Source organism: Echeneis naucrates, chromosome 8, assembly GCF_900963305.1.
Source record: "Echeneis naucrates chromosome 8, fEcheNa1.1, whole genome shotgun sequence".
Classification (NCBI taxonomy): domain Eukaryota; kingdom Metazoa; phylum Chordata; class Actinopteri; order Carangiformes; family Echeneidae; genus Echeneis; species Echeneis naucrates.
Genome location: NC_042518.1, coordinates 3032216 through 3051357, shown reverse-complemented (window position 1 = coordinate 3051357; position 19142 = coordinate 3032216). Strand labels below are relative to the sequence as shown.

At 39.0% G+C, this 19142-nt stretch overlaps 1 protein-coding gene across 1 annotated transcript in view; it reads right to left on the bottom strand.

The window, feature by feature from the left end:
• Nucleotides 1-16494, bottom strand: part of asic2 (acid-sensing (proton-gated) ion channel 2) — a 258926-nt gene extending 242432 nt beyond the window's left edge. The window contains exon 1 of the mRNA XM_029508279.1: nt 15922-16494. Coding sequence (XP_029364139.1) covers nt 15922-16494 — 573 coding nt within the window. The remainder of the gene's footprint in view (nt 1-15921) is intronic.
• Nucleotides 16495-19142: the final 2648 nt, after the last annotated feature.

Genomic DNA, 19142 nt, shown 5'->3' with positions numbered 1-19142 from the left:
CCTCTACTGACACAGAGCTGAGAGTGACTAATTTCTTCTCAGTTGGCCTGAAGCTAGTATCTGTAGTGATATCAAATATTCATTTGTATTTATGCACAAAGCGCAGGGTTTGGGGCTCTCTGTAAGTGAACAGATTAGATTATGGTAAGAGTATTAATGGCTCAGACTGACTATGGTGCAACCAAGGAGCAAACAACAGTGCAGGGTTATTAGTCCGATGGTGTGAATGCCGAGCAGAGGGAGCGAATACCCAGTGCAGCTTTATTAATCCTCTCTGGATTAATAGCCCTGGAGCTGCTAGATATGGATACGTCTGTTGCTCTCTGGCTGCGTTGACCCCAGACCTCAAGCCTCTCTGTAAACCAGAACCTCAGCTTAAGGGCTCAGAGGTGGAGGTTCCTCTATGAGAAGTCAAGAGAAGAGGGAGCACCAAAAAAAAAAAAAAAAAAAACGTTAATGAGACTTTAATTCAGACGTATGAAGATGGAGCTGACTGTCTGGAAACACGTTTCTTCATAAAAACAATATATATTCCAGCTAAATTGCTGATCATTTTCTAATTACAGCGCTCTAAAATTACAGCTCTGTTCATACATAAGCTGTATTTACAATTTGCACTGCTGACGAAGCAATCTTGTGTAAATAAAGTTGAATCCCCACTCGACAGTGTGGAGAGGCACAGTATGCGATAACTATGCCTCTTCAACCCTGCAGCACAATCACCACAGTTTTCAACATGGGCACCCAAGATTAGTGTGACCCAAATGAGGATGGGTCACGTAGACGCTTTACATGGCATGTCTCAGCTTAACTTGTGTTTTTTGTCTTAAACCAACATATGTTCTGGCTAAGAATTTATCTGGAAAGTCAGTTTAACAAATCGCACTAGGGGGGAGGGAGGTATGTAACCACACTATTAATGGGATGAACCAATGAGAAGGTGCTTTAGAATACTTCAGCACTGTCAATTTAACACTGTCAGTTAGACAGTGGTTTCTCTATTTTCATTGCATATTCCTAAATAGTAAAATTTCATTTGTCAAGCCAACTTAGCAGCAATAAATAAATAAAATAAGATTAAACAGTATCACCAGCAACTGATAAGAATACATAGTTTACATGTTAATAAACTGCAAGTCATAGATTATTTCTGAACTGAAACTAAATCATAGGTCCTGGTGTTTTTACTGTCAAGTCAATTTAAAGTCTGTGGTTTTAATTTGTTTTAATCTGAGTGGCTAAAATCAATAGAATAGCTTCCCAGCAAAGATGAAGCAAGATGACGATGAAATACCAGAGCCATTTCTAGTGACCTTGTACAAAGACAGCGAAGGAGCTGAGCCAGCATCTTAAGCACTTATCACGTCCCATGTTGAGGGCCTCTTGTTTATTCAGGGCACAAACATAACCTGCAGGTTCTGTCATAGTTTTAAATGAGAGTAAATACTAAGAGGCAGCGCAAGAAAATCAATACATACAATAGTGTAGGCATAGAGACGACAGACACACACAGGGTTTTAAAATGCCAGAGGACGTATGCACACAACTCACAAATATTTACCTTTAAATTAAACCAAAAGGTTGATTGCATTATTTCTTGTAATTAATTACCAATCATCACCCATTATATGCCAAGCCCATTTGTCATTCTGTTCAAGAGAATTAAAAGCTAATTTTCAACTGATTAATGTATGTGCGGTGGAGATGCTAGTTATTTTTTTTCTCTCTCTTGTCCTATTGGTGGATTTTTTTGCCTGTCTAATCAGACAGTTGCTTTGTTTCATTCCATTAATTTAACCTAACCTACGTGGTGTTATTGTAGATTCCTTCAAGTTTTTTCCCCTTGATCAGAGAAATATGTTTACATAAAACTGTTGATCAAGTTTATCTACAAACTCATTCTTCAAAACACCATATGCCAAGATGTTACCAAAAAAAAAAAAAAGACTTTCTGGGAAATGGGTGTTTCAGACTGCCATGAGCAACCAAAATCCTGTATAGAAGATAATTCATCCCTCGAACATTTACATGATTACATTCTTAAATCAACAATCCTCCACACATGCACACACTTCTTAAATTCCTCATTTTTTTGTAAAGTGCTCCTCTCAACCTTATATATATATATATATATATATATATATATATATATATATATATATATATATATATATATATATATATATATATGGATCTCCCATGTTCCAAAAAGGTTCAAAGTTTATAGGTGAACACGGACTGAGGAGAGTGCTACAAAATTTGGAGTTTAGGGGATGTGATGAATCACTTGTGTCAGAGGCTTTCTTTATGATGTTCAATACATGCCTGTCTCCAAGTGACATCTGTGGCTTCCTGAAAAACCCATAAATCCCACAAGCCCCATCCAGTGCTGCAACAGAGGAGAAACCCATCAGGGAGGCAGTAAGTTCAAAAGTTTGGTGTTATAAAACAAAACGCAGCATCCTGGGAGTGGCAGTTTATTCAAGTTCTTATGATGGCAAGCATGTAACGATGTCTTTTTTAATCAAGTTTTGTTATTTGTGCCACCGATAAAACTGGGCGAGTATCAAGTTGAGTCAAGTCATGAAAAGAGCACCAACTGGGGGTAATATGATACAGTCTGTGTTAAAAACAGAATTGGACTTTTATTTCAGCACCCTGACATAATCAGACAAACGAATCAGCGATATGAGCAGCAGTCCAAAGGTGTAAGACCATGCTTGCTAACATTTTTACCATCGCTTCCTTACATTTATAAATCTGTCACAGCATCTGGCCAATGGTTAAGATTAGTATGGGAAATTCAGATCATCAATCTGCTTGTATTCTTAAAACCAATCAGTCCTCAAAGCTGTTCCTGAAATATTACTGCAATGCTGTCATTCTGTTTCTTAAACTACTGTGAAACTTGAACCTTCCCCATCACCACCACGACCCACAGAAGAGAATTGCATGATTCCTCTTCACCACCACACGTGTTTAGACAGACAGATCCATTCCCAGCTCTTATCTTCATGGCGCTGCCTTTAATGACAATGTTTTTAAGTCAATATGTTCTACTTGCCAAAGTCTCTTTGAAGCCAACCTTAATGAAATAGATTTTTCCTCACTGAAATGAAGCACGGAATTCTGAAAGGACGACTATCTGAGGGGTATGGAACTGAAGAGGCAAAAACGAAGGAATTGCATGTGACCTTATGTAAGAGAGTTGGTGATTATGTACTTTAGAAAATATAAGGCAGCAGTTGATATCAGGTTTACAGGAAGATTCCCAGTCTCTCTTGATTTCTTGGCAGTAGTGAGAGTCATGATGAGTAAATGCTTGGATGTGTTATTCAGACTGGTTCTGAATGTATATCTTATTGACAGGGATTTGTGGGATGAAGAAAAGATCTTATTTTTTTGCCTACTGTTGTGTAGTGCAAGATGGCACACATGTAGTTGTTGCAGGTGTGCAGATGGGATAAACAGATCTCAAAATCTGTTCATCCTATTTTAGACATCACAACACCCAAATTTATGAACTACTTTGAATTGTAGAAGTTCTAGGATATTGACTGCCAATATTCTTACTGATCTGTATTGACAGACAGGCTGTGCTCTGATTGTATCTTATTTTTGGGTTAGACTTTCTGTGTCATTCAAATTACAGAAACAAATCAATATTCTACGTTTAAAAACAAACTTTTATGGGAGCATCTTTGGTCAACCAGAAAAAAGGAACAATGATATTTTCTAGCAGTTTGCTGTTTTAGTCTTTAACCATTGCCAAAAAACAACAACATGTCCTTCCAGTATTGTTAGAAGCACAAAATAAAATGATTTTGCTGACACAGTCAGCCAAATTTTCTTGGACAATAGACACCACAGAGAAGTTTAAGGAGGACAGGTTGTCAGAGTTGGGATCATAACTGCTGCTGTTTATCAAGATTTACCTTAATGAAATCTCTTTGAAGGTGTGGTTATGTTCTTAAATGTAAAATACATTAAACCTTTGACAAGTACTCTTGGAAAAATATTTTTTTTAAACTTGTTTTAAAAATCTTGGGAAACTGCAAGGTGAGAGTGTTTAATCATTCTTAACCAGCCCTACACAGAAAGTGCACCTGGAAGGTTCCTTTGAGACAAAGCAGAAAGCTTTACAAAAAACAGCTATAGACCAGATGAAAAATGAAAGTTCTACACACTGAACTTCACAGCATATACTCACTTTTATATCAAGGCCGGTACCATACTGTAAAATTTATCTAGAGATTTGCTATTGAAATTACTCTACTTGCCAGAGTCATTATATCATGTGGTTTAATTACCTTTTTCTTTGGATTTATGACTAAATGCCCTGTGACACTGACTCAAGCAGTTTAATGAGATATAGCTACATGCGCACCAAGGGTCTTATTTAGAGGAGACATAGGAGACCTTGTGTAAATTTAACCTCAACGTGTAATTGGTGTGCTCTATTAACGCAGATATAAAGTGAACATAGTCTATGTGGTGACACATACTAGAGGTCATTCATTTGACATGTGAAAATAAAAACTGCATACAGTTCGTAGAAACCCAGACAGAAGTCTTTGTTTCTATTGCAGTTGAAGTGCTAGAAGGCTTTCCTTCAACCAGAAGGAGATGTATTGTTTTCTTGAATTGCATTCCAACTAGCCTTTTAAGTAATTCTTTTGGTTTTTGGAGAGCAAAACCTCCTTCCCAATTTACATTTTTTATTAATATATTTGTTTCTGTTTGATTGCCACATTTCATTTTTAACGACAATTAAGCCTGTGTAAAAATAATGAAATCAAAAACCTGCACTGACCTTTCACTGGAGCTCATTAAGATATCATTAAAGGAAGTGACTAAAGGAAGTTAAAGTGACTTAATAAACTTTGGCTGGGTGTTAATAATGACTGCACTGCACTAAGTGTCACTAACAATGTTTGTCCATTCTGAGAAATGTGCTCAGCTACGTTATGTGAAAAGTAGTTCATTTTTGCTGAACCTACGACCGGTTATTTTCCTGATGGACCCCAATACTTTGAAAAAGCATCAATAATAAACATATTTTAAAAACGTGAAAGTTGCTTCAGCTGAAACTCATTGTAAATGACAATGACTGACTTTGAACACTTAACTTACTGTTTTTTCAAACAGACACTGATAAAGAAGGATGGAATAATCACATTAAGATTTTAAAAGGTAGTGCATTCTATTGGTAAAAGTAACTTGCAGCGGAAAGATTTATTAACCGCGTGGTGCAAAAGTACTGCGGTCCCTGAGATGATGATACAAGATGCTAAACATCATCACCTAATAATATTTAGAGCTGAACAATTATCTGACTAGACACTTGCACTAAATGTATTTGGTATGTTTATTATTATTATTATTATTATTATTATTAATGTCAACTAACTATACAGACAGTTTCTCAGGAATTGTTGCTTGTCATAGAAAACATAGCAACTCTTGGATTCAGACTGTCAGATATGACATTTTCTCTATTTCCTGATGTTTTGTGGAAATAATGATTAACCAACAAAATCCTTAAAAAAAAAAAAAAATTATTCTTATGTAAAAATAAATACAGAATAAAATACAAAGTTTAGTTATTTAAAGCTGACCCAGATTCCTATGTTGCAGGCCGTTCTTCTGATAACATCTTCAAAGACAAAATGTTATCTATGTCACCTGTAGCTGAGGGATAAATGGAACTGGGGACAAAATGATTTCATTCATCTTCTACTGCTCAACCGTTTCCAGGTCACGGGGGGTTCATATCAAATACTGCATTGTCACGCATTGGTTAAGCTTGTGGTACATTTCCCTGAACAGACCTGTTCACAGAAGCTACACTGTTTAGACTAACTCAAACACATGGTATAATCTTGAAAAAAAGATGCTCTGGTTTTCCAGTCTGTCTCTTCCTCACCACACACACACGCACGCTACATTCTCTGCGGTGGGCTCTCTGATGATTTGCCAGAGAATTGGTGCAAATTAGTGACTCAATGAAGCTGATGAGCTTTACTGATACTTGGCTTAAGAAAAATTTAAAATCAGGAAGATGTGATGGCTGACATCCACTGAACTAACAAAAGAAAATTTACACCTGACAAACGAACACACAAGGCGGGATTGTGTGTGTAAACAGTTGGGTGATGCTGTTCAAGGAAAGCTGTAAATAATATGCTAAAGTCATCTTAGTGTTTGTATTTTGGGAATGTGTGCAAGTATATTTCTCTTGCAGGCATTCAGGTAACATAAATATTTTAAACAAAAACAAGTTGCACCCTGCTGCTGAGGCAGTGACTATTTATTCACCAGGTAAACTGCCTTCATCAGGGTGTAGAGATGTTCTCCACATCGAGCTTCAGTACATTTATGGTACCTGAAAAATGCATCTGAAATGACAGGGGAAAAGTGCTGCGAGATGAACGTTGAAAAAAAATTCTGTTTAGGTTAATATTGTTAAAAAGTCTTATTTGCATTTAATGCTGATGCCCTCAGATTAAATGCAAAGTTTTTCAATTAATTACATAGATAGCCAACAATAAAGTAAGTTATAAAAACTGTAGTCCATATAATAAAAGTAAAACTATAAAACTAGGCTTTTCAAAGTCCTCTCCACTCTGAGGAATAAAATTACAGAATAGAAAAGAGTAGCAGCCAATATGATTTAAAATTAAAAGATATACACAATTCTATTCTACTTCATTAGCGTAATATGATAACGTCTCTTAAAAGAAGTAGATGTCGTATTGGTCAAAATCAAAAAAATAAGTACAATAAGAAACAACTGCAGCTATATTACCAGTGATCTTAACTGGATCTCTGTGCTGCAAATTCAATTTCCACACCATACCTCTGTTGCAAAAACTATCCCAGAAAGTTTCAGTGACTCATCCTCCCCTAATCATGAACTCAGCCAGGCAAAAGACAGCACCACTTTGAGTGTCAGTGGCCTTCTTCCAGCCCAGTGTAACATTAGCGTACATGTCCAAACTGAGCTTAACCTGCTCTGCTCCACCACCACTATCCCCTACTGCCTGCTGTCAGAACATATTTAAAACAAGTTAAACACTCCAACTGCCGACCTTCCTGCATCAGGACCGACGCTGACAATGAGCTGGCATATTCACTTCACACAAATGCACTCATCTCGTCAGGAACACCAGCTAGTATCATCATCAGCAGTATGGGAAGTGTTGTTGTAGCATGACACGATACAGACAGTTACTAATGGTGCTAGTCGTGCTGCGGTGCCTCATGTGGTATCTCAGGATGGAGTTTGGATCCAGATCTGAAGACAAACGTTCCCTGAATAATGAATGTGGAGGGAAACTGAGACAGCAAATTCCAAATCAGAGTCGAGTGTCAATGCTAAGTACAGAGAGTGAAGAAGGCAGGATTGACACAAACTTAGCAAGGTATTATTTAACTAAATCAACTACAGAGATAAAGTCTCACAAATTGAAGCCAAATATTGACTGTATTTTCTGCATATATCGTTACTAATGTCCAGCAACAAAAAAAAAAAAAAAAGCATACTGGTTCTAAATGTCTTTCTGCCATAAAGTGAATTTTTTGTGAATAGCTACCCTCTTCGGCAGAAAAACAAGGCCAGCTCAGGGCACTGACAAAAAAACAGAGCATGGACTAAGCAATTCTAATCCACTGCACTTGTACTTTCAAACTCAGTCCTCATACTAGTTTGTCTTCTGTGTGCTGAAAAATGTAAGTGTTCTGACACAGCACTGAGTCTGAGTTTATGGGCGGGGGGGCCGTCACTCCAGTCTGGACACACAATGCTATTCCAGCCATCCAGTAGCAATAAGTGTTCATGCTAGTGTACAGCACATGGGAGTAGAGGATAGATGAAGCAAATGAAGTTGTATGAGTAAGAGACAATAAATCTGGTACATCAAGGGGAAAGAGAGGGAGCAACCTTCGAGTGCTGCCACACAGTGTGGAGTTTCGCATGGGACTGATTGGAACTAGAGATGAGAGACATAGAAAGACAACAGGTGAAGGCTAGTCAAAGAAATATCTAGCAATCCAGCATATTCTCTGCAACATAATCACAATGTTAAGGAGGACAAAGACAAAGTGAGGCAGGTCAGAAAAATGCTGTTACAACCAGGCAAGGGCAGTGTTAACAGTGCTGAGGCCTTCAAATATCTACTGGCACCAGGCAACACCTTGACTGGCAGGGACGAGAGTGTACAAGAAGCACAGAGACTGATGGGGCCAGTATGAATTTGAATGAATCGTTAAGGAAGGGCAAGCCCTTCCAAAGTCAAACTCACAGCATTTACACTGAAAACACAAACTATACTTAATGCATCTCTGTATGGCCTGAGACTACTGATCATAATGAAGTCAGATCATCTGCAACAAAACAAAAATTCTGAGTAATTTAATACACAATCAGCCTGTGGTTATTCTTCAGAGAGAGATACAGCCTAAAAAGAAAAACACTGGTCAGACAAAGGAATGGGTGAGACAGAGAATCAATCCAACTTTGGCCTCGTGGGGCCAATGTCTCTGATTTCCAGTCATGCTGCCCTGCACACATGCGTCATTTTGACAAAAAGAGCGCACATTGTCCTGACACCAATGTAACATTCTTTCTAGGAGGACAGCAGCTGTACCTGGAGACAAGCGGGCCAGCGCTGGCACATCACACTGTTGAAGGGATTTCTGGACATTTAAACTTTTAGACCGGCGTCTCAGCAGACTCAGAAGTCACATTGTGAGTGATGAAAAATAAATCTGAATAGCAAATTAGATAAATGGTTACATGGTCCAAAACACATCTGTAGTAAAGCAACCTATGAACTGTGAAGTCTGATTGAATGATTTTAAACAAAATATTTGGAGGTTGTAGTGCAGAGGAACATGCAATCTATAATTACTTCTAAACACTCTTACACACACTTATCAAATGAACATGCAAAGAGTTACTGCAACTCAAAATGCCAAGGTAAGTGGTCAACTTCCATTAAAGCTGCCTAAATCTCTTCAGCTTAGCAAACAGACCCACAAAGCCTCAAGCACACAGCTCTCAGGTGAGACTGAACACTGGGATCAAAAGAGCTAAGGGGCAGCTTACAGAGATTAAAGAAAGACAGAGAGGTGAACAAAAAGAACTCTAAAAGAGATAGTTGGTCTGTTTAAGGAGAGAAACCAGCCAGTCAAGTATGAGCATCTAAGATCTGAGCACAGACACTGTGGTAAATTATGGAGAAGAGAAGATGGCTGATACATGAACGGTAATAAAGAAAAAAAAAAGATGGTGGAAACAGAGCACATAAGGAACATTATCCGCAGACAGCGTGAAATCACATGTTTGACCACTATGCTCATAAAATCCTCAGAGCTACCTTTATGCTACAGAGGAACTATTTATGTAGTCATCATCTGTGCTTATACACCAGAAAACCTCATCATAAAGCATGTTCATGTCACCAAAAGAAAAAATAAGCAAAGCGCATCACGTAAACAGCAGGTGAGGGTCGAGTTTGAGGCACCTTTGAAACAGAACTGGTTCAAATTGTTATCACTTAAGTCAATGTTTTTATCAAATTCAAGAATATTGGAGGATAATAGCTTATTTGTTAGTCAACATCCCATAAAAGTAGCAACACATTGCACTCACGCCTCATTAAAGCACATATGAGACTAGTTTGTAATCAACGTCAAGACAGCTAAAACCAGTTATAAACATTAAAACAAAATGTGCCCTCTCCCTACAAGATGATAAGACTACCAAAATAAAGTATTAGCATCATATATGTATCAACACTGGGTTATCTTAGTTTGCCTACTTCTCGAATGTTTCAGAGTATTTATCTACAACTTTTTTTTTCTAGTAACAAACTGAAATTAAGTAAGTGAAAAGATTAAATTTCTCGTCAAATCAATTATAATATTCATGTGTCTTCTTTAAAATAGGTAACACACCCTGACCTTGACCAGAGGTTTGTCTTTAATAAACCAGATGAATTTTTTTTCCACAGAGATTAGGTACCCTTGTCCTAATTTTAGCTTTGGACATTAAGCCAGAATTCCAGTTACCGCCAATAAAGTGAAAAGGCCATCATCACTAATATGCTGAAAACATGAAGAGACCTGCAATTTCTGCTCATGATGTATTTATTCATTATATTCATTAAACAATGTTCAGGTAGAATATTGTGAAAGCCAAAAAGCTCTAACACTGCATTTGCAAGGAGCGTAAACATGCGATGGCAACCTTCAACAATCACATTGGATTCCAAAAAACAATATTTTTTGAAAACCAAAACAAACCATTTTATTAATTTGCTGCAATTTTCTTTAAATTAATTAAGTGAGCAGCCTATGATTGTGAATCTATATATGAAATTCACAACACAAAGTACTTCAAGCAAGTTTAGTACTCAGTTACAGGATAAATACAAAGACATAGTACTTTTCTAAATGCAATCTAGATGCATCTAGAAAAGTTATCATCCAGCATATTGAAACACATACTCATGAGTATACACACACTCGTTTTCCTCCTCCTCCTGTAGCCAAGACGAAGTAGTAGACAGACTGCTGAGGTAATGGACCATGCTCCTCTACACTTTCGTCTTTCTCTTTTTTCCTTGTGCGAATGCCAGTTGACATCCAGACTCAAACCATGACTTGATGTCCCGACTTCTCCTCGCTTATGTCACTCACATCATTCTGTCTCTGCTTTAAAACTCTTCTTTTGTTAAAAACCGAGCCAGTAGCTATACATGTTAGTGTTGTTTTGAGCAGAACTAGGTGCTCTTTTGATTAACTGGTTTCAACATAATACCATACTACAAATACAGCAAAGTGGGTGTACAGAATACCAAAGCATTATAGAAGAGTTCTATATTTCAGTGATGTTTTTGGCAATGAACCACATTTATTAGTTTGGTTTTGATCAAGCTATAAGATAAAGATAGGTTTGAATTCTATCTCTACTTTCTCCTGCTACCACAGAGCTATAAATTCATGGATACTACTGTCTACAAATACCACACAACTATAGTGTTACCTGCAATGGTATGTGATATAAACTATATTCAGTATTCAGTACTTAATGGCATACGATTTAATTACAAGAAGTTCAGGTCAGGCTCAAAAGACAACCTCTGATTTTTTTAGTATTGCTAAGTAAGACCATTTTTCTGTTGCTGAAAGGGAAAAAAAACACTTGTATACATTTCCATGGCTAAAGATCTTAAATGGTTGGAGCAATTTAAGGTTACACAAAACTCTTACTGTAGTTGGGCTGCAAAAGAACTGAATCATCTTTTCAGCAATTACTAAACCACTGTCAATGCAGCTCAAAATTCAGTGTCAGAGGTTTGGGAAAAACCCTCCAGGAAAAATTACTGCTTCTTTAAGCCTCAACACAACACACAATATATCAACAGTCTACCATAATCCACCACTGCAGACAGCTGCAGTGTCTCCCACATAAGCACTATCCACACTGAGCTCTGTGTCTGTGGCTGTACTCCAGCTTTTCTTCCAATCTGGTTAAATAGCAAAGGTTGCCGCCGCCTCACCAGGGTGTTTCAGAGTGGTGGGCTTATGGGTGTCAGTGGTGCTGTCCATGCACTTTCAGACATGATTCCTGCGAGGAATGTAAAATGCCATGGCAATATTACATTCATGATTTATACAGTACATCCACTTAAACCTACTGTGATGCACTGAGCCTTCAAATGTTGAGAAATTAATTCAAAGATTATGAAATGCAGTTAGTGAGATGAAGTGGTCAGAGGAGGAGGGGGAGGACAGATTTTAACCGCTAAATCCTCTCTGAAGGGTGATTGACAGTAATTTTGTGAGGTTCTGCTGGAGAGAGTGGGGTAAATCCATCCATGCAATGATGTGCCTGCGAAGTTCTCGGGCCACAGGTTGTGTGTAATGGTTAACTGCTGTCTCTGTAAACAGCGAGCACCATAACATTTCCTATGCTGATACAACAAGGCTCTAGTAAAAGCAACAGACAAGTGTCTAATTAGTGTCTTTGTGATACAGAGCTCAGGGTCTAACTGCTATCAGGTTTCACATTAAGGCGGTGCGTGATGGGGTCTTCACGGGCCTGCAGTGCTCAAGGGATCTTTACAGTACATATATAAAGGAGGCATCCAGTGAGTGCAGGCCTGGCATACTGAAATGATTCACTTTGGCAGACACCAATGTGGCTTGTCACTGCGATCAATCAGTGTTTAATCATGGCTGCAATAACATAGTCTAAAAACAAGGCAAGGAGCAGTCTTTTAATTCAGTACAACAACTTTCTTACTGATCCAGTCGCACTAACTTAGATGGAGCTGTACTTTGGCTAGTCAGCATCCTTGCAGAGATATTGGGTTGAGAGAATCTCTAAACAGGGTGAAAGCAGGCTTTTGCATCGTTCACTGGCTCTGCTTGGATGAGAGAGTGCTGAATTTGGCTCGAGATGTGTCCTCATTTTTGGCATCCTTAAAAAAAACAAGTGTACCAAAGTGCTTATTTAGAATGAATCATGTCAGGTAGGTTGGAGACGTTCTCCCATATGAGCATAAATTAACAAAATGAACAGTCTGCACTATTGAGGAGACTTGAAATATATGAATATAGGTTTAAATACACATACAGATGCCATTTCTCATTTGTGCAGTACTCTGCTCCAATTCCATCAGTCACATCAAACTGTCTCCCATATCCCTACAATCTCCACAATGGTCATTCATCACCATTGTGTCATTCAAATGCTGACTTTACTCCCTGGAGTGTCACGGTAATATTGTCCCTCTGTGTGCATTTTGTCATGTGTGTGTATATGTATGTGTTTCTGTAAATGCATGTGCATGCATGCATTCATGCGTGCATTTTTTCTATTTTTGGGAGCCTGGTGTTTGTTTTGTTTCTTTGTTTCTTTTCTTTTGCCTCACCATTCAGAAGGCACTAGAGATATGAAGGTGTGTCACTGCAGTGACAGGGAGAGAAGAGACAGAGCGAGTCAACAGAAGAGTGACGAGAAGTCAGGAGGAGCTCAACAGCAGCAACAGGCAGAGGGCAAAGAGGATGACAGTGCCTTCTAGTAGCCTCTCTGTCAACATGATTATCTTTGAACCCAGCTTGAGGTCAAAGGCATGTCAGACAGCATGCAAGATGGTTACCATGGGTAGTCGAATAGAGACTCAGTGGGCCACTTCGAAAGGCAATGACAGAGCCATGCTAGCTTGCCAATAACTCCCTGAAGATTCAACAAAATGAAATTATGAAAATCACATGTCCTGGCAGACATCAGCAGGGAACTGCTCACTTGTAGCTTTGCTGTGGCTCACAGCAATATAGATGAGTTCTCCAGGGGAAGCATTTGTCTCTAGACATGAACAGGAAATCACTACAGCCAACATGTGATCTACCAATGTTGTTTTCCCTATTAGCATCTGTGCATTGAGCATCTCTCAGCTTGAAACATGAATGTATCAATGCAACAATAACAAACAGAGCCAGAAGCTTTAATGTCTGAGGTTACACACAGCCGAGGAGCAATAACACCATCAATGGGTTCTGTTAATGTCAACAGAGTCACCTCTGTACAGAATGAAGTGCTCATCAAAGCACATCAGATACCAGAGTACTGTTCACGTTGTGCATGCACCACTGGTCAGCTTTGAGGCCAACAAACGAAAAGAGCATCTTGTTAGCTCTGTATCAGCTGCGGTATCTGTGCAGGCTTTAAATAGAAAATCATGTTGCATTACTCTGTGACATGATACAAACAAAACTGTTCATATACCAATACAACATAACTGAACGCAAAGTAAAAAGCAGAACGCAGATGTACCACTAGATTCCACCCATTTCTATGAAATATTAAGTCCTATTGGCCGAATCATAACGGTTGCTTGGGTTGTGTTGTCCGTAACAATGTTGAGTCAGCATCACTTTTGGTTGGATTGCATCTCAATATGCAGTTTAGAATCCAGCATTCTGTTGAATAAATTAACTGGATTCAATAAAATTATTAGTCTAATTATCTTTTCATTAATTCATAGAAAAATAATCCAGATCATTAATTAATTGCTTCCATTACGTCAAGTAATTATTTAATTAAAAAAAAAAAAAAAGGAATAAGCAGAATGAATTGATAATGGCAATAATTTTAAGTTGCAGTGCTTTCTGACTAATACTAAGGCACCTCTAATTACACTGCTCCAGTATCTTGCTGAATACAACTCACTGAAGTCCAACTTCAAGATATTTTAACTCGAGCCCGCAACCACATTCTACCTGTCAATTTTAGGTGTAGGAGTCTGTCAGTTATATTATTGGGACTTTAAACTTTTAGTTGATTTATTTACGTTATTATCTAAACATCATGAACAGTAATGTGAGGAAAAAATTTAAACCTGCTCATTTCATTTTCAAATTGTTGCTGCACTTTGCAACCAAAATCATTGAAAAGCATAATTAATGCCCTCTTAGCCAGCAAAAAGTGTTAGAGATTTAATCCTTGATTCCTGCTGATAATTGTGAATAAATGTTGCCAGCTAAACCCATTTAGAGTCAATGAAGATTTTAAATTCAATAAATACCATTAAATCACCACACAATTCACCGTTAAATTTTTACTACAGCAAGGTAATACAGTTTAGTCTTTTGAAAATCAATCTGCATTTGGACAGCATTATTAGGGAACAACAATACAACAAAGCTAATGTAGACTTTGTGTTCAGCGTGATGGATTACACAATTCAAGAGTACACCAACAATTGTCTGCATTCACCAATAGTCTGCAGAAATGTCAGTAAATAAAATTTGTAGGTATGAGGTGAACCTTGCAAACAAGGTGATCCTCTGAAATACCAAAAACAAAATTCTTCACACCTGTTTCCAAAGGTATCTTTTTGAAGATCTAAAAGGTCTTTTGACACTCTGTCATTGAGGAAATGACACAGGATTTTTATTCACACGGTAGACCTTCACATTGGTTTACGCAATGTGCTGTTCTTATATTCACAGTTCACAGACCTCATTAGAGTCCAAGTGTGCTACAAGTGTAATGACTTGCTCACTTTGATCTACAAAAAGTGGATGATGTTTAATCAGTAAGACTTTCAATCATCATTCAATGATGTCAATCTTATCAGCGCAAGAAAATGTGACGCAAGTGTGCTTACTTATGATATAAGTGATCTGGTTTTACAGGCATATAGAAACTACAAAACAAGCTACTACTTTTAACACAAAGCCTAATTTGTTTTTTATTATTATTATTATTATTAAAAATTAGCATCAACAATCATCCAATAATGATGTGTTATTTTGTTTGTATTAAGGGTCTATCAGTCAAGCCAGCACATTCATAAAAATCCTTTGAATCTTCAAATTTGTAGTATGAAAAGAAAGAAAACCACTTGTCTGGATAAGTACAAAAAGTAGCAGAGGAATACAGGCTAATTTACAATTGACTATAGCCCACAACAAAGCAATTATGTTCCCTCAGTACCTATAATACTACACACTTGTATGTGCGAGTGAGTACAATGTTAATATGTAAAGGCTGAGGTCCACAACAAGGCAATAGCAGTGAATGTATTTGCAGAACAAGGCTTGAGAGCCAACTTGTGTAGCCAAACTAAAGTCCCTGAGAGAGAAAATACAGCAGGGGACTCCCAGAGTAGCAGCATGGGAGGGAAAGAGTAGCCATCAGCATACATCAAGTCATTCTACTCACAGAACAAAACAGGCTCCAGCTCTGGAAACTTGCAAGACTCAGAATACGCAACCAAAACACCTCATTCCCATGAGGGCTTGGTTGCAGCAAAGATGCCCTAACCCCAACTGATGTCAAACAAGAGATGACATTTAATACAAAAAAAAAAAAAAAAAAAAAAAAAAACATATCAGTGGACTCACGGTTTTGAAGTCACTGTGGCTGCACTCCTGGCCTTGGTACCGGCAGTAGAGCATCATCTCTTTCAGGTCGTGTCCAACTCGCTCGATGAACTCCCTCATGCTGAACGGTGTGGGCTTATATTTGGTAAAGTTGGCTTTTTCCTGCAAGGAAGCCAGCACATCAGGTTCAGCCAGGTGTGGCTGAGGGATTTTCAGGTGCACATCCAGCAGAGCCATTAGCTCTCCTGCATGGTACAGGTCATTGCGCGTGAGACGGCTGAAGCGGTATGAATTCAGGTTACAAATGGTCACGGCGGGAAAGACCAGGCTGCTTGAAACCACGGCATCCACACTGGTCACGTGAGGGTAGGAGAGGAAATAGGCCAAGCGTTCAGCACACTCCAGGGCCAACAGTCCCAGGCACGCCAGCAGAGCGACAGCCCAGAGTAAGCGGCGCACGCTAGGCTGACCATAAGGGAAGACAAAGCGCAGGCCATGCAGCGTGCTGGTGTGAGCAAAGGCCTGCCAGGAGGTTGGACGCAAACTGGAGCTCTCCTGGCTCCCTTGACTGCCACAGCTCTCCTTCAGATCCATCATCAGCCCTCCAGCTCCTCGGCCAAGGAGGCCCTGATGCACTCACACCTGCACAGAGACAGAGAAAATGTCAATAACAGTCATAGATTCCTCATTTATATCAACAATGCTGATAATATGCATGTTGGAACAAAGGAGGAAAAACACACCAAAAAAATTGTAAAAGACAAAAAGAAAAGTACAAGACAGAAAAAGACCTGGTGTCAACACTCACAGGGAAAAAAAAAAAACAAAAAAAAAAACCACAAAACAATTAAAAGCCTAGCAACAAATGGCAAAGAAGAGGAAATATACATAAGGCAAATCACACTCCAGATAATGACAATGGAAAGTATGAGCCGGACAATAAAGATGCTCCCTCAGGGATCCCTCTTCACTCCAACTCCACTCTAAATCAGTCCCTTGAGCTGAGAGTTACTGTGACTGCCAGCGGCTCCTACGACACCAACACACTCACACACATTCCCACTGAACACACTCTATACCTAAAGCAGCCCTCACCATCCTCTGTTGCCCCCTGTGACTGCTCAAATTCATTGACAAAAATCCCAAAGGCTCAGTCCTCCGTGACACTCAAAGCGTGAGGTGAGAGTCACTTAAGCCGAAAGCCAATCAAAGCTGCCTCTGTGTATTTAACGGCCCGACTCATCTCCATTCAAAAACACACACTCAGGCGCTAACTCTCATTCATGCATGTGCATGAAGATTGACACACACGCGCAAAACAATCTCACGTGCACGTCCAGGTTTCTCAGGATCCCCATATGCCCCAAACTAATGCCAAGCCTATCACCTCTCACGTTCAGCCTAGCGAGAAGACATCCAGCCAGCACGAGTGTGTGTGAGTGTGAGAGCGTGTTTGTGCCTGTGTGTGTGAAAGAGAGAAAGAGAGGCAGGAAAAAGAGAGAAAGAGAGAGAGAGATGTTGATGATAAGAGCCGCTGTTTAGTCTTGCACGCCGATCAAAACTCCTCCCGTTTTCCTCTTTCTCTGGCCAAATACATCCGCTTTCCCTCCTCTTCCTAGCTCATCTGTGGCGGCGGCAAACAACAGTGGAGCCGGCAGAGACGGTAGGCGCACACACCAACACACATGCTCACACTGAGAGAGAGAGTAGAGGCGAGAGAGAGGGAGGGAGGAGAATGAGAAGGGAAGACGAAGCTCTCCTCGCTTGCTCTCTCCTCAGCCAAGTCTCTCTCTGAATGTTTCATCTTTCAGCACCAGTACCTTCATTCATTTGTTTTTCATGTGTCCATATCTTGTCATTGGAAACTGGGTGATGGACAGATGCAAAAGGTAAAGCTGTTGGAGAAAGTAGAGGGGAAAACAGTGGTGGCTGCTTGGAAGAGGAGCAGGGCTATGTCATGGGAAATAAAGCAGAAGTGGAGATGGAGCAGTAAAGGCAGAGAAATGTAGGTTGAGGGAAGGAATGAGGACAAAAATAAAATGGAAAAACTAAAACCTAAAAAGTGATGATGCGTGGTCACAGGGGCTGCACGACAATGTCACATGCCAGAGAAGTTTGTCACACGTACAATCAAGTGAATTTGTTAACCTGTATCTGTAACTGGAGTCATTTGGTCTCTGTGACTAGTTGTGCGTTATAATCTAAGAGAGAGAGAGAAAACAGACAGTGAAGATATACAAGGAGACAGGCGGTGGAAAGCAACAAGAACAAAACAAAAGAAGGTGTGAGAGGTTAAAAAGTGGTCAGACGTAAAGTAAATCAGGTGCTGTGAGGAAACAAACTGCATAAAAATATGCAGGTTGTCAACCTGGTCTGTAGGAGTAAATGAGAACGTTCCCTCAGTACTTTCAGTAGCAAAATAGTTCTCAGGTTATCCACGCATTAGTCAATCCATGCAGAAGCCCAACTTTTCAGCTCTCGTGTCACGCCAAAAATCCAGTCAGGCATCTGATGACAACTGCACACCCCTCACTATTAAGCAGACAGACCCACAAGAGAAAGCTGAAATCGAGGTGCTGATAGTCAATCATTTAATAGATATTTACAACCAACAGGAAAGTGGTTATGATACTGCACATTTTTTAGATTGGATGGAACACTTGGCAAAAACACACCGTCATTTCAGTGTCCCATTTTTTTAAATTGTTGGACAATTAACATATAACTCTAAGTGATTAAAATGTAATGGTCAGCTCAAATGAAACTGCCAGCAGTAAAATATATCCTAATAGTACAAGGATGAAGTAAAAATTCAGGTTAAAAGGAGTGCACAGTGCCATGAACTTCGTTTATATGTCTGGTGGATTTGCAACTTGATAACTGATTATTTTTTAAAATGTTTTTAGCTTCAGTTTATAATTATTTAAAAAAAATTTATATTGGGAGGATTTTAGGAAAATATTTGAAGACCAGACTGAAGAGCTTAAGTGAACAAATAACTACTGAGAGAGAAAATATGACATTTGTTCCTATTAAACACAAGCTCCTAGCCTACAGCAAGCTAAAGCTAATGTTAGCTATCTAATTCAAGGCACACACCTGCTGCAGGACGTTTCACATTAATAAATTAAACCAACTCCGCTAACCACCCATTTTAGAGGAAAAACACATTACAACACAGATATTTTAACGTGTTGAGGGTTATTTTTTACATCAGGTTTTAAAGTAAACTCACTGTCGTG